This window comes from Gopherus flavomarginatus, chromosome 20, assembly GCF_025201925.1.
Source record: "Gopherus flavomarginatus isolate rGopFla2 chromosome 20, rGopFla2.mat.asm, whole genome shotgun sequence".
In the NCBI taxonomy this organism is placed as follows: Eukaryota; Metazoa; Chordata; order Testudines; family Testudinidae; genus Gopherus; species Gopherus flavomarginatus.
In genome coordinates, this window is record NC_066636.1 from 17,558,604 (window position 1) to 17,572,552 (window position 13,949).

The 13,949-nt window shown below is 63.5% G+C and overlaps 1 protein-coding gene across 3 annotated transcripts in view; it reads right to left on the minus strand.

The window, feature by feature from the left end:
* The window catches only part of LOC127037761 (unconventional myosin-Ie-like), a 37,538-nt gene that overhangs the window by 6,626 nt on the left and 16,963 nt on the right, over window positions 1-13,949 (minus strand). For all 3 annotated transcript variants that reach the window (XM_050929803.1, XM_050929801.1, XM_050929802.1), the window contains 17 exons: window positions 13,036-13,130; window positions 12,148-12,235; window positions 11,930-12,019; window positions 10,382-10,513; window positions 10,151-10,285; window positions 8,235-8,367; window positions 7,397-7,593; window positions 7,077-7,157; window positions 6,582-6,668; window positions 5,918-6,004; window positions 5,222-5,389; window positions 4,550-4,635; window positions 3,948-4,029; window positions 2,494-2,600; window positions 2,104-2,202; window positions 1,405-1,549; window positions 1,037-1,151 (listed from right to left, as the gene is read on the minus strand). In XM_050929803.1, coding sequence (XP_050785760.1) covers window positions 1,037-1,151; window positions 1,405-1,549; window positions 2,104-2,202; window positions 2,494-2,600; window positions 3,948-4,029; window positions 4,550-4,635; window positions 5,222-5,389; window positions 5,918-6,004; window positions 6,582-6,668; window positions 7,077-7,157; window positions 7,397-7,593; window positions 8,235-8,367; window positions 10,151-10,285; window positions 10,382-10,513; window positions 11,930-12,019; window positions 12,148-12,235; window positions 13,036-13,130 — 1,927 coding nt within the window. The remainder of the gene's footprint in view (window positions 1-1,036; window positions 1,152-1,404; window positions 1,550-2,103; window positions 2,203-2,493; window positions 2,601-3,947; window positions 4,030-4,549; window positions 4,636-5,221; window positions 5,390-5,917; window positions 6,005-6,581; window positions 6,669-7,076; window positions 7,158-7,396; window positions 7,594-8,234; window positions 8,368-10,150; window positions 10,286-10,381; window positions 10,514-11,929; window positions 12,020-12,147; window positions 12,236-13,035; window positions 13,131-13,949) is intronic.

Here is a 13,949-nt window from a genome sequence, read left to right on the forward strand (position 1 = left end):
GCTAAAAACCTACGTGTCCTTTCCGGCCAGAATTTGTCTCACTTCAGCTTCCAGCCCCTGGAGCGTGTTCGCCTTTCTCTGCTAGGCTGAAGAGCCCGTTATTAAAGACATGTTCCCCACGTAGGTAATTAGCAACTGGGATCCAGTCGCCCATTGTCCCTCTGTGTTACGCTAAATTGATTGCGCTCCTTGCGTCTCTCGCTCTAATCCTTTAATCCTCCTCGCGGCTCTTCTCTGGCCCCGCTCCAATTTACTAACCTCCTTCTCGATGGGTGGGCACCAGAACTGGACTCTGGAGTCCTGCTTGGTCCAGCTGGTGTCCCGGGGAGACAAATTTTAATCCACAATCACTGAAATAGGCAGCAATAGTGGAGTGGGTAGGGGGTGTGATGGAGCATTGGTGGGGCCACTTTCAATTACACCCTCTGCCACCACTTGTACACCTAAACGTTTCCGGGGGGGGGCAATTTCCCAGGGTGGACAAGCCCTCACGTCTTTGTCCCATGCATGGGCGCACTCAGTTCACCTGGAGTCCATCCCTTACCAACAGGAGTCACCTCTGGCCGAGCCTCAGAGCATGAGGGTCATGCTGGCTTACGCAGGCCGGTGTACGTGTGTGCCCCCCATGCACAGCGATCAATGGAGGGGATGGCTGCATCACTCAGTGGGGAAGCCTCAGGATTGCTGCCACCCCCAGGAGCAGAAGGAAGGAGAGACGGGTTTTGGGGATGACCCTGGGCAGGCCACTGCAGCACCAGACCTCAGTTTCCCCAACTGGAAAGTGAGGGCAATTCTCTGTCCTTTCTCTCAGCCTGGGTCTATTCGGTGCGTGAGTGCCAAGCTGCAGGAACTGTCTCCTGCCCTGTGTCTGTGCAGCACCTGGCACATCCGGGCCCTGCTCTCCATTCAGGCCTCTCAGCACTATCGTAATGCACCTGATATCTGAGCAGCAGCTGGAGGTGGCCAGGCCCAATTCTGCTTTCCCCAGGGCTGGGCAATCGGAGGGGGGGCAGGGGTGGGCGTGCATGGGACCCACCTTCCTCCCTCATGTGGATGTACTTGCGCACGGCCACGTGCTTGCGCCAGGCCTTCTGGATGACCCGGGCGTATCCGTCGTAACGCCGCTCCCGCATCTCCTCCAGCAGGAACAGCTGTGGGGGCAGGGAGCACCTGCTTAGGGGGCTGCCAGGTGATTCCCCCCCCCCCCCCCCCCACCAATGCATGCCAGGTCCAGCCTCCCGAATACACAGCTGGGAGCCAGTCCCTTGCTCTGCAGGGTGACAGTCCCCCTCCCCTACTCAGCACCTTCAGGGCCTGGTCCCTCCAAGACTCCAGGGACTGCCTCTCCTATTGGCCTCTCTCTGCCCCCCCCCCGGAGGTCAGCCCCCCTCCCCGCCCACTCACCGACTCTGGGGCCTTGATGAAGACCTTGCTCTGGCCCAGCTGGTACTGGTCTGGGTCCATGTTGACGGAGCGCAGCAGGTGCACCACGCCCTGCTTCTCATCCCCCCGCCAGGACGGCCATGTCTCAGGGGTGAGGATGGCATACCTGGGGAGGGAGAGGGGGGGTGGCAGGTTGTCCGAAGGGCTCAGTAAGAGCAGGGGGAGGGAGGAGGCGCTGCAGAGGGACGTCTCCCAAAGGCAGCAGCTGGCACTCTGCCCTCCAGGGGCAGCGCCCGGCTATCCAGCAAACCGGGGTGCAATGCAGGGAAACCCTGGCCTTGCCCCCGGCATGTTCCCTGGACCAGGGCCTCCCTGCTGAGCCCACGTGACATCACACAAGCCATCAGAGCAGCCACCACCCTCACGGGCTGGCCCCCGGCGCTGGGATCGAACCGGGGGCCTCCAGAGCCCACAGTACAAGCCTCTGCGCTGAGGGGCTCCAGACTCAGCCGCCTCTGACACAGAGCAGCCACAGGGGGCAGAGATGACCCCCATGGAGAGGACCCCTGCGTCAGCATGGCTCATACTTGCCTCCCTCCCAGTCCCCTATTGTGGGGGACCCCGTCTCCTCTGCCCGGTGCCCCTTCCCATAGCGCCAGCGGCAACAGGCCAACGCTTGTGCCCCGTCTCCTCCCTTGCCCACGGGACGGCGGCTCCTACCTCTGCAAGAACTTTTGGAAGACCCGCCGGTAGGCGTAGCCGGCCCGACGCACCCGGATGTTCTCCCGCAGGCCCAGGTATTCCACCTGGTGCTTCACCCTGGAGGAAGCCAGAGACAGGTCTGAGCAAGGGACGGGTAACCAGACACCTTGCTCCCCAACCTGTCTCCCCCTGGCTGGGCAGCAGATCCCATCCGTGTAGGGAGATGGGGGCCCAGCCGCCCCCAGAGCCGGGAGCTGGAGGCACTCGGAGAGGCCGACCGGCCCTGCAGAGCAGGGAACAGGCCGGAAAGGAATGAAGGGGAAACACCCCAGGGGCGGAAGGCTGGGAGCGGGCGGACTGGGGGGCAGGGACAACAGCTGCCCAAGGGGAAGGGTGGAGTGGCCCCACCTGCTCTCCTCCCAGTCGCGGGGTCTCTTGGTCTCGTTGGGTTTGATGCAGCGGATGTAGTGGGGGGTACACTTCGTCAGCGTGCTCACCAGGTCGTTCGCTTGTTTCTTCAAAGGAACAAACCAACTTAAGCCCCAAAAGATGGAGGGTTTCTATGGTAACTGGACCCCCTCCCCCACCCCCATCCACTTCCTTCCCCCCTTCATCCTTTAAATGGGGTCGCAGCTAATACGGCTGCCGAGCTAGGCACTCAGATACCAGGGTGATGGGTGGCCGTATTACCCCTACGATGACAGAGACATCCCACTGCTACAGTGGAGTCGTGTCTCACGCGGGGGTTAGGATCTAAAGTCAGCGCGTAAAGCGAAAATCGCGGATCCTCAAAATGACCATTGAGGGGAACGGCGGGTGGAATCGCCTGCACTACAGGTACGGTATTTACTTTGTCATTTTTCTCTCTCTTTTTTTTTTTTTTGCCGAGTGCGTAGAGTTAAAATCGTGTAAGTTGAATTCACGTATGACGCGACTCCCCTGTACTAGAATCAGGGCCAGTGCAAGGATGTTTCGCGCCCTAGACGAAACTTCCACCTCGCGCCCTCCCCCTCGCGCCCCCGCCCTGAGGGCCCCCCTTCCCTCCCTCCGCAGCAGCTCCCCACCCTCTGCCCCTCCCAGCCCCAGCTCACCTCTGCCCCGGCTCCTCCCCGAGCACGCCGTGGCTGCTTCACTTCTCCCGCCTCCCAGGCTTGCGGCACCAATCAGCTTAGGCGCTGCAGGCCTGGGAGGCGGGAGAAGTGAAGCAGCCACGGCGTGCTCGGGGAGGAGGTGGGGCAGGGGTGAGCTGGGGCGGGGAGTTCCCCTGCATGCTGCCCCCCCCACACACTTGCTGCAGACGGCCCTCCCTGCGCTCCCCTGCCCCAGCTCCCTCCGCCTAAATGCCAGCAGCAACCAGAAGATCCGGCCGCCGCGGTCGCTGCCGAAGAAAATGGCGCCCCCCAAATCCTAGCGCCCTAGGTGACCACCTAGGTCGCCAAAATGGTTGCACCAGCCCTGACTATAATAAAGCTCAGATCTACTGTCTTGTGTTTCGATAGCACCTCCCCCAATCTCTCAAACCCTGCCCCTGTACTAAAAGGCCCAGCCAGGGATCACTGAAATGCAGCTAGCTCTGGGGTGGGGCATGGCCACTGTCTGGCAGCGCTAGGCATCCTGTCCAATGGAAACTGTAGCACGGTTGGGGGGGCAGTGGGGGATAAGACAGATGAGCATCATTAGCCAAAAACCAGCGAGTGGGGGAATCTGCTGAGTGGCCCTCCTGAAGCTGCCCCAGCCCGAGCACAGGAGCCAGAATAATCCCCTGACGGCTCCAACCGGCCGGGGGGAGGCCCAGAGATGAAGCAGGGAGATCTCCGTGCTGGGCAGGAATGGGGCTGCTCCCCGCAGCCTCCCTCAGGTACCTTGATCTTGCTCCCGGCTGTGGTGGGGCGCCCCTTCTTCTCCGCGTTGATGTTCTCAGGAAAGAGGTCTTGGATGAAGGGGCTAAGGTGGGGAGGGAGGGAAATGATGTCAGTGCCCTGTGTGGCAGGGAGGTTTGGGGAGGGACTGGCTGGGATACGGAGCCTTTTGCCCTCTCCGTCACCAGCTGGAGGCCAGCCCAGGAGCAACCCAGCATGGGATGAGTTTGTTGGGCCTCAGCTTAGGTCCCAGGGGTCAAGCGTCCACAGCACAAAACCCACTGTGCCGTTCAGCCGTCTCCTCAGCAGCGGGGCCAGGGACTGCCATCCCCCCACCCCCAAGGGCCACCTCCAGGGTAGGGTTATTGTAACGGATACATAACCCCGAGCAATGAAAATATTCAGCTCTTATCAGTGTCACATCCTAAAGCAGTAGAGCTGGGGATAGAACCCAGGCGTCCTGGCTCCCGACCCCGACACTCGAACCACTAGACCCCATTGCCCTCCCAGAGCTGGGAACAGAACCCAGGAGTCCTGACTCGCAGGCCCCCCTGCTCTAACCACTAGTCTGCACTGCCCTCCCAGCCCAGGGAAGCGGCACTCACAGCTCACTGCTCTGCATCAGCTCGATGAGGTCGGTGAAGAGCACGTCCCGGTTTCGCTCACAGAATCCCTCCACGTCGTAGGAGACCTAAGGGATGGAGAGCCGGGGTCTCAGTCGGGGAACGGCCTGGAGCCGGCGTGCTGGGGGGCTCCCTCACACAGCCTCCCCGAGGGGAATGAGCCCCTCCCCATCACACAGCCCAGGTCCGCCATCCCCCCAGGAGGGCCCAGCCGGGAGCCAGGCCAGCCACGGCCAGGGAGCGCCAGACTGGGGCACGCACAGGGGGACGGGACACACCAAAGGCCTAGAATATGCAGCTACTGAGGCAAAGAACCAGGTTCCCCCCCAAGTCCAAGCCCACTCTCTAACTAGGACAGCCCCCCCAACCCTGACCCCCTTTTCCCTCCAACCCAGCCTCCCCTTCCACCAGAATCAACCCCTCCCCCAGCCTCCCTCTCCACCTTAACTTACCCCCCCACATCCATCTCCCCTAGCACCCCACCTACCCCTCCCTCAGCCACCCCTCACCCCTAATCTACCCTCTCCCTCACCCTCTCTATAGTAATTTTACTCTGTCCCCAGCACCCTCGCTCCTTTTCCCCTTGACTCTAATGTATCCCTTCCCCCCCCCAGCCCCCTATAGCCCTCCCCAGGACTCCCCCCACACGCTGACCTTGCCGGCATAGTGATGAAGGATGAAGCCCTTGTTCCAGCTGTTGAAGTGCTGGTGGGTGCCCACGGCCATCTGCAGCTTCTGCAGCAGGCTCTGGTCGGCGCCCTCGCCCTTGGCGTGCATGGTGGCGCACACGTCGTCCAGGATGCTCATGATCCCCGGCGGGTTCTTGGGGGTGGGGGGGGGTGGGGGAGACACCGGACTGCTCAGCCAGGAGGGGGCGCCACTCCCCAGGCCCTGCGTTCCCAGCACCGGCCAGCAGGAGAGCCAGCGCCCCCTCCTGGGCAGCTCTGACGCTGCAATGAAGCAGGGTTTGTGGTTCCCCCACAGCACTGAACAGACCCCAATTAAGGGAGAGGAACTGGGGGTACCCTTGGCTCCGGGAAGATCCCAATTAAGGGGCAGCTGGGGGGTCCCCCACATTGCTAGGAGACCTTCATTAAGAAGGGGACCAGGAGAGGTCACCAGGGAGACCCCAGGTCACAAGGGAGATGCCGATTAAAGGGGAGACTGGGGGGCCGAGCCCCCCACGAAGCTCAGACAGATGTGGGAGGGGGGCAGTTATGGGGATCCAGGTTCCGTGAGGACCAGAGAGTCAAGGCGGCAGGGGTCCCAGGCTTGGGGGAGGGGTCACACAGGTTGTCTTCCCCCAAAGCCTGAGGTTTTTGGAAGGGGGGGGCCCGGCCGCTCACTCACCACTTTGCTCTCGATCAGGTCACACACGATTTTGTTGTTGAAATAATCAATGGGGCTCCAGCGAATCCCTTCCTGGATGTACTCCTCCTGGGGTGGGGGGACATGGTTGTGAGGGGGTGCTGGGATCAGGGCAGCCCCAGATTTTGTGGGAGAGCGGGGGTTGGGCTCTGCCCCTGTCCGAACTCCGGGGGGCACTCCCAGCAGCGAGTCAGTCGCAGGTGGTGGTAGTTGCAGGTGCCGGCCACCAGAGGCAGACACGAGTGCTTAGACTGCACAGCCCACAGAGACTCCAACTGGGCCGGGGGCTGCGCTGTGCCAGGCGCTGTACAAACACCAAAAGACTCACTAGGCAACAGGCAGGAAGGGAAACTGAGGAACAAAGAGGGGCAGGATCTTGCCCAGGATCAATGGCAGACCTGGGAACAGCACCCAGGGTCCTGGGCCCCAGCTCAGTGCCTCGTCCACTGGGCCACACTGCCTTGCAACCCCATTGGCTGACCTACCCCACCCATTCCCACCCCACACCAGCTCCTCCTCCTGCCCCTCATCTGTCCCCTCCCCCACCCACTCATCTGCCCCTCCCCCCACCAGTCCCCTTTCCCACCCCACCACCTGCTCCTCCCCCTGCCCCCTCCCTTTACCCACCTCACCCCCTGCCCCTCACCTGCTCTGCCTTCAGGGTGAGCTCGATGAAAATCTGCTGCAGCTTCTCGTTCACAAAGTTGATGCAGAATTGCTCAAAGCCGTTTTTCTGCGGCAGGGGAGACAGACAGACACGTCAGACACCCGGGGTCTACGCTGGGCAGGGCCATGCTGGCATGGTGGTCTCCCCCACCACCCCCGTGGGAGGCAGAGAGCGACCAAAGGGGCTCTGGCTCGCACAGAGCAGCAGAAGGGAATGTCACAGAGAGCTGAGACGGGCCGAGGGCCTGGAGCAGCAACGGGGCATCCTTGGCACCCAGCTCACGCGCTGTCGCCCCCCCCACAGCCCCCAGCCAAGAAGGGGTTTGCAAATGGTTGGAGGAGGGGAAATCCCAGATCTTCTCAACGTGCTTCTCCTCTTCCGCTAGCCCAAGCCCCCGAAAGCCGGGGAGCCAGGAGGGGACCTAGGAACCCGAAAGCCCAGGACGGTCTCTCTCGCGCCCCTACCCCGCGGTACCTGGAAGATCTCAAAGCCATAAATGTCCAGCACCCCGACGTTATATTCCTCGTGGTCTTTCTGCATCGCTTTGTTGACGGCCTGGGGGCAGAGCAGAGAAAAGGGGGGGGGGTGGAGGTGGGAATTCAGCGTCTTGCTTGGAAAATTACAGGCCCAGTATGCGTGTGTGTGTGGACAGGGGGTGACAGATACCTAGAAGGGTCATTGGTGGGGGGGATGAAGTGGGGTTGAGGGGGATCGGACACCGAGTCCCCACAGAGAGAGAGCAGGTGGGGGCCCAGCAGCAGCTCAACACGGGGCCCCCGGGGTGGGTGACTCACGTCCACCAGGTAATCGAAGAGCCGGGAGTAGAGCGCCTTGGCGAGGGCGTCGCGGGTGAAGCTGGCCTGCTCTGCGTTGAGCGTCACGTCGATCACCTCCGACTTGCCGCCCCACCGGCTGTCCATCTTCCGGCTGGTCAGCTTCTCCTTCAGCCGGCCCTGGTCGATGCCCAGGAGGTAGGCGGGGAAAGCCAGGACTGGGGAGGGCGAGGATAAGGGGGGGGGTGTCAGAGCCAGCACCCCAACCCCATCTGCCTCTCAGCACAGCTCCCGCCCCCCTTCACCCCACCCGGCTGCTGGATTCGCCTCCCTCCCGCCTGCCTCCAAGGTGGGTGGGGTATCGCCCTCCTCGACCCCTGCACATCCAGAGGGGCCGGTGGAGCCCCATCCCTAGGGACCCTCCTTCCCAGAGGGAGAGGATGGGAGGGGGGAAGGAAACAGAAGGTGAGGCCCCCCCAATGGATGGAGGCAGATCCCTGGGCCACACAAGTTAGGTTCCACCCCCGCATCAGGTGCCTGACAGACCCCGCCACTGAGGCCCCTTCCAACCCTGATATTCTACGATTCTGTGATTCCAGATCCACTCTGAGCCAGATCCTGACAGGGCCGCCCCAACCCCAAACCAGATCCCAAGCCGGGCCCCGACACGCCCCCCCCCCAGACCCCAAGCCAGGCCCCGACACCCCTCCCTCCAGGCCCTAAGCTGGGCCCTGATGGGGATCCCCCTACACCACCCCCACCCCGGAGCCAGGCCTGACAGACCCCCCCACCCCATATCCACTCCGAGCCAGCCCCTGAGAGGGCCCCCCACCCCAATGCCCGCTGGCCCCCCACTCACAGTCCTCGCTCTCCACGGCGGCGTAGTTCCCCTCCTCCCGGAAGCTGATGTTGCCCAGGTGAAGGATCCCGGCCACGATTTGCAGCACCAGGGCCTGCTCCTCCCCAGAGAGCCCCACCACCTCCATGGCCGCCTGGGGACAGGGAGCAGGGGGGAGCGTCAGGCTGGGGGTGTGGTGGGGGGATGGGCGCTCAGGAGGAGTTGGGGGGGGCACCAGGATGGGGGGAGCACTGGGGGGGGATTGGGAGCGCCATAGCAGAGGGGCATCAGGATGAGGGTTGGGGAATGGGGAGCAGTAGGCGGTGGGGGCTCTATGGTGGCAGAATGGGGGGCAGCAAGATGTGGGTTGGCGGATGGGAGCACTGAGATGGGGGCAGCAGGCAGGGGGTTGGGGCATTGTGATGAGCGTGGGGGGGGGGCAGCAGGCAGTGGGTTGGAGGCACCGTGATGAGCGTGGTGCTGGGGGGCAGCAGGCAGTGATTGGGGGCACTGTGATGAGCGTGGTGCTGGGGGGCAGCAGGCAGTGATTGGGGGCACTGTGATGAGCGTGGTGGTGGGGGCAACAGGCAGTGGGTTGAGGGCACTGTGATGGCGTGGTGGGGGGGCAGCAGGCAGTGGGTTGGGGACACTGTGATGAGCGTGGGGAGGGCAGCAGGCAGTGGGTTGGGAGCACTGTGATGAGCGTGGTGGGGGGGGTAGCAGGCAGTGGTTGGGGGCACTCTGATGAGCGTGGTGGTGGGGGCAGCAGGCAGGGGGTTGAGGGCACTGTGATGAGCGTGGTGCTGGGGGGCAGCAGGCAGTGATTGGGGGCACTGTGATGAGCGTGGTGGGGGGGCAGCAGGCAGTGGGTTGGGGGCACTGTGATGAGCGAAGTGGTGGGGGGCAGCAGGCAGTGGTTGGGGGCACTGTGATGAGCGAAGTGGTGGGGGGCAGCAGGCAGTGGTTGGGGGCACTGTGTTGAGTGTGGTGCTGGGGGGCAGCAGGCAGGGGGTTGGGGGCACTGTGATGAGCGTGGTGCTGGGGGGCAGCAGGCAGTGGGTTGTGGGCACTGTGATGAGCGAGGTGGTGGGGGGCAGCAGGCAGTGGTTGGGGGCACTGTGATGAGCGAGGTGGTGGGGGCAGTAGGCAGTGGTTGGGGGCACTGTGATGAGCGTGGTGGTGGGGGGCAGCAGGCAGTGGTTGGGGGCACTGTGATGAGCGTGGGGGGGGCAGCAGGCAGAGGGTTGGGGGCACTGATGAGCGTGGTGCTGGGGGGCAGCAGGCAGTGGGTTGGGGGCACTGCGATGAGCGAGGTGGTGGGGGCAGCAGGCAGGGGGTTGGGGGCACTGCGATGAGCGTGGTGGTGGGGGCAGCAGGCAGGGGGTTGGGGCACTGTGATGAGCGTGGTTGGGGGGGCAGCAGGCAGGGGGTTGGGGGCACTGTGATGAGCGTGGTGCTGGGGGGCAGCAGGCAGTGGTTGGGGGCACTGTGATGAGTGTGGTGCTGGGGGGCAGCAGGCAGTGGGTTGGGGCACTGTGATGAGCGTGGTGGTGGGGGCAGCAGGCAGGGGGTTGGGGGCACTGTGATGAGCGTGGTGGTGGGGGCAGCAGGCAGGGGGTTGGGGGCACTGTGATGAGCGTGGTGGTGGGGGCAGCAGGCAGAGGGTTGGGGGCACTGTGATGAGCGTGGTGGTGGGGGCAGCAGGCAGGGGGTTGGGGGCACTGTGATGAGCGTGGTGGTGGGGGCAGCAGGCAGTGGGTTGGGGGGGCAGCAGGCAGGGGGTTGGGGGCACTGTGATGAGTGAGGTGGTGGAGGGCAGCAGGCAGTGGTTGGGGGCACTGTGATGAGCGTGGTGGGGGGGGGCAGCAGGCAGGGGGTTGGGGGCACCATGGGGGGACATGAGCTCCTTGCTGTGTAAACGCCCCCTCCCCCCATACCAGCGTCTCCTGGAACTCCTGCCGGTCGTTCATGTCATCCACCTTGTAGGACGCCGACTGATTGAGATAGTAATAATAATCCGGGCTGGTGATGCCCAGGTTCTCCCGCTGCTCCAGGGAGGCGCCCTCCAGCAGCTGGGCAGGGAGAGAGGACAGAGCGGGGGGTCACGCGCTGGCAGGGAGGGCTGGGTCAGCGCAGACCCTGCCCCTCATCCCGGCCCTGCCACACACCTGGTAGTAGACATGGAAGCTCCTCTCGCCGGGGTTCTGGCTCACCACCCGTGACTTCTCCAGCAGGAAGTTGGAGATCTTGCCCCCGTCGGGCTCCCCGCCTCGGCTGAACTGGATCTCGAAGTACTTGCCCTGGGGCGGGAGGGGAGCCCAGGTGAGCCGGACCCCAGGTCAGGTCCCTGCAGCAGAGACGCCACACCCAGAGCATCCCCCGCCCGGGACGTGCTCGAGACCCCACAGCCAAACGGGCAAAGGGTTCATCTGGCCTCCTCCCTCGCTGAGCAGGGTCTGGTGGTCAAGCCAACTCCTGGGAGCCAGGACTCCTGGGTTCTGCCCCCAGCTCTGGGAGGAGAGTGGGAGCTAGTGGGTTGGGGGAGGCTGGGAGCCAGGACTCCTGTGTTCTGTTCTGGAGGAGGAGTGGGGGCTAGTGGTCTAGTGGGGATTAGAGTGGAGGAGGCTGGGAGTCAGGACGCCTGAGTTCTGTTCCCAGCTCTGGGAGGGGAGTGGGGTCTAGTGGGTAGAACAGAGACCTGGGAGCCCGGACTCCTGGGTTCTGTTCCCCAGCTCTGGTAGCAGAGTAGCATCTAGCAACTATTGCAGGAGGAGACTGGGAGCCCGACATCTGGGCTCTACCTCCAGCTCTGCCACTGACGCATTGCAACAGGTCCAGTTCCCTTTCCGTGCCTCAGTTTCCCCATCAGTAAAATGCAGCTAATGGCACTAAGCTGCAGGGAGGGGTTGTGTGGCTGAGTTGGTGCATGGCTGTGAAGCACTCAGCGATGGCCAGCTGGCAGGGGGCAGAGGGCAGGCTGCCTGTCAGGCCCCGGCAGGCGCTGCCGAGCGCCCCGATCAGGAAGGACGGGCAAAGCCCCCGGGAGCTGCCGAGCGCCCCGATCAGGAGGGACGGGCAAAGCCCCTGGGAGCCCTGGCGCTGCCGAGCGCCCCGATCAGGAGGGACGGGCAAAGCCCCCGGGAGCTGCCGAGTGCCCCGATCAGGAGGGACGGGCAAAGCCCCCAGGAGCCCGGGCGCTGCCGAGTGCCCCGATCAGGAGGGACGGGCAAAGCCCCCAGGAGCCCGGATGCTGCCGAGTGCCCCGATCAGGAGGGACGGGCAAAGCCCCTGGGAGCTGCCGAGCGCCCTGATCAGGAGGGACGGGCAAAGCCCCCGGGAGGCCAGGCGCTGCCGAGAGCCCCGATCAGGAGGGACAGGCAAAGCCCCCGGGAGCCCGGGCGCTGCCGAGCGCCCCGATCAGGAGGGACGGGCAAAGCCCCCGGGAGCCCGGGTACTGCCAAGCGCCCCGATCAGGAGGGACGGGCAAAGCCCCCGGAAGCTGCCGAGTGCCCCGATCAGGAGGGACGGGCAAAGCCCCTGGAAGCCCGGGGGCTGCCGAGTGCCCCGATCAGGAGGGACGGGCAAAGCCCCTGGAAGCCCGGGGGCTGCCGAGTGCCCCGATCAGGAGGGACGGGCAAAGCCCCCAGGAGCCCGGGCGCTGCCGAGTGCCCCGATCAGGAGGGACGGGCAAAGCCCCCGGGAGCCCTGGCACTCACGAAGCGGCTGGAGTTATTGTTGCGCACGGTCTTGGCGTTTCCAAAGGCCTCCAGGAGCGGGTTGGATTTTAGGATGATGTCCTTGACGTGCTGGGGGGAAGCAGGACGCTCGTTAGAGGAGGCCGTTGGCTCCGGCCCTGCAGGAACCCCTAGCCCAATTGCTCCTGGGCTCCCGGACCCCCACCGCTTCCCCCCTGCCCTGTCACGCCCTGTGGTACCTGCACTTTGGGGCCCCCGCCGGACACCTTGGAGATGTAGCTCATGATGTATTTGGCCGCCACGGTCTTGCCAGCGCCGCTCTCCCCGCTGCAAGAGAGACGGAGCAAATGCTGGCTTCTCCACTCCGCCAGGGAGGACACCCCACCCTAGCCCAGCGCCTTCTGGAGGTCAGGGAGCCTGGGAGGAGAACCTGGTTCGTTGCATCTATGTTTTTGCTGCCCTGCTTGAAGCCAGACAGAGACTCTCCTTTAAAGGAGGCAGAATGGCCCAGTGGTCAGGGCACCAGCCTTGAACTTGGGAGCCCCGGGCTCAGCTCTCTGCTCCATCAGTCCCTTAGCCTCTCGGTTCCTCAGTTCCTCGTCTACAGCCTGGGGGGAACAGCACTGCCTCACGGGGTGGGGGTGGGTTACTAGGATAAATATGGTAACGACTGGGACTTGCTCAAGTATTCTGGTAACTAGCCAGAGACAGTCTCCTCCCCGAAGGTGGGCGAGGAGGGTGGGTGTCGGGACCTGTGCAGCGTCCATACCCATCCTGCCAGGGCTGCCAGCAGGGACTGCAGGACCGTGCCTCAATCTCCCCATCAGTAAAACGTAGAGACGGACACTAGGTTGTCATGGGGAGATGGGAGAGGGAGGGGCTCTCCCAGCAGTCTCTGCCAATGTGCCGGAGGGCTACGGCCAGCCAGGCAGAGCTACGCCGCTCTGGTACCCCGGGCGTGTGACCCGGGCACCAGGAAAGGTCTTAGAGCTAGAACTTGGTGCATGCCCAGATGTGGACCCTACGTCCGTCCGTCCCTCTCCCCTTCCGGGCTCCAGATGTGGACCCTGCTTCTGCCCCCTCCCTCTTGCCCCAGTGGCTTCTGCCCGTTCTCGGCCCCACCCTACCTGATGATGACACACTGGTTCTCCCCGTCGATCAGCATGTTGCGGTACATATTATCGGCCAGGGCATAGATGTGGGGCGGGTTCTCGTACTGGGCCTGCAATCAACACACCGGCAGCGGACTCGGTTATCCCACCGCACAGGAGTCAGGACGTTTGTACACAGGGAGGGGGCAGGCGAGGAGACCCCAGCTCTCTAGTTATTTGTCTCAGGTGGCACTGGGGGGGCTCCATTCCGGGATCCTCATTGCAGTGGGGGGCTTGTACAAACACAGTGAACACAGTTCCTGCCCCAAAGAACTTATAGTCCATGTCAGAACTCCAGGAACCTTCGTTCCACCTGCTCTGGTGAGCGCTTGGCAAACAAAACACACTGGAGACTTGCTAAGGACTTGGGGGACACAGTGATCTTTGGGGGGCAGAGGGTGAGGTCTCCCAAATCATGCTATCCCTTTGCCTTCCTCCCAGGGATCTCAAATACCTTAATTACAGGAATTCTTCACAGACCTTAATTAACCCTCACAGGGAGGGTAGATTAGTGCCACTCCCATTTCACAGATGGGGAAACTGAGGCCCGGAGCAGGGAAATGACTTGCGCAAGGTCAGCGGCTGAGCTGAGAAGAGAACTCAGGAGTCCTGTGTCAGCCTCCCTGCACGTCCTTAGGCCAGCCTAGACCCCTTCGTTCCTGGAAACAGCCTTGATGGGAACTAGTGGGCTGATCTAGCCAGATCACCCTGGGCCTCCTGCAAAGCCATTGCTTAGATCTCCATCTCAGCACCCCCACCGCTACACCAGGGGATAGCTCCTGCCACAGATCTGCCCACAGATCTCGAGCCCCGAGCTGGACTCCTGGAGAGGAGACACCAGCAGATCAGGAGTGTGGCAGGCGCACGGTCCCCTTGCAGGGGCTCACAGC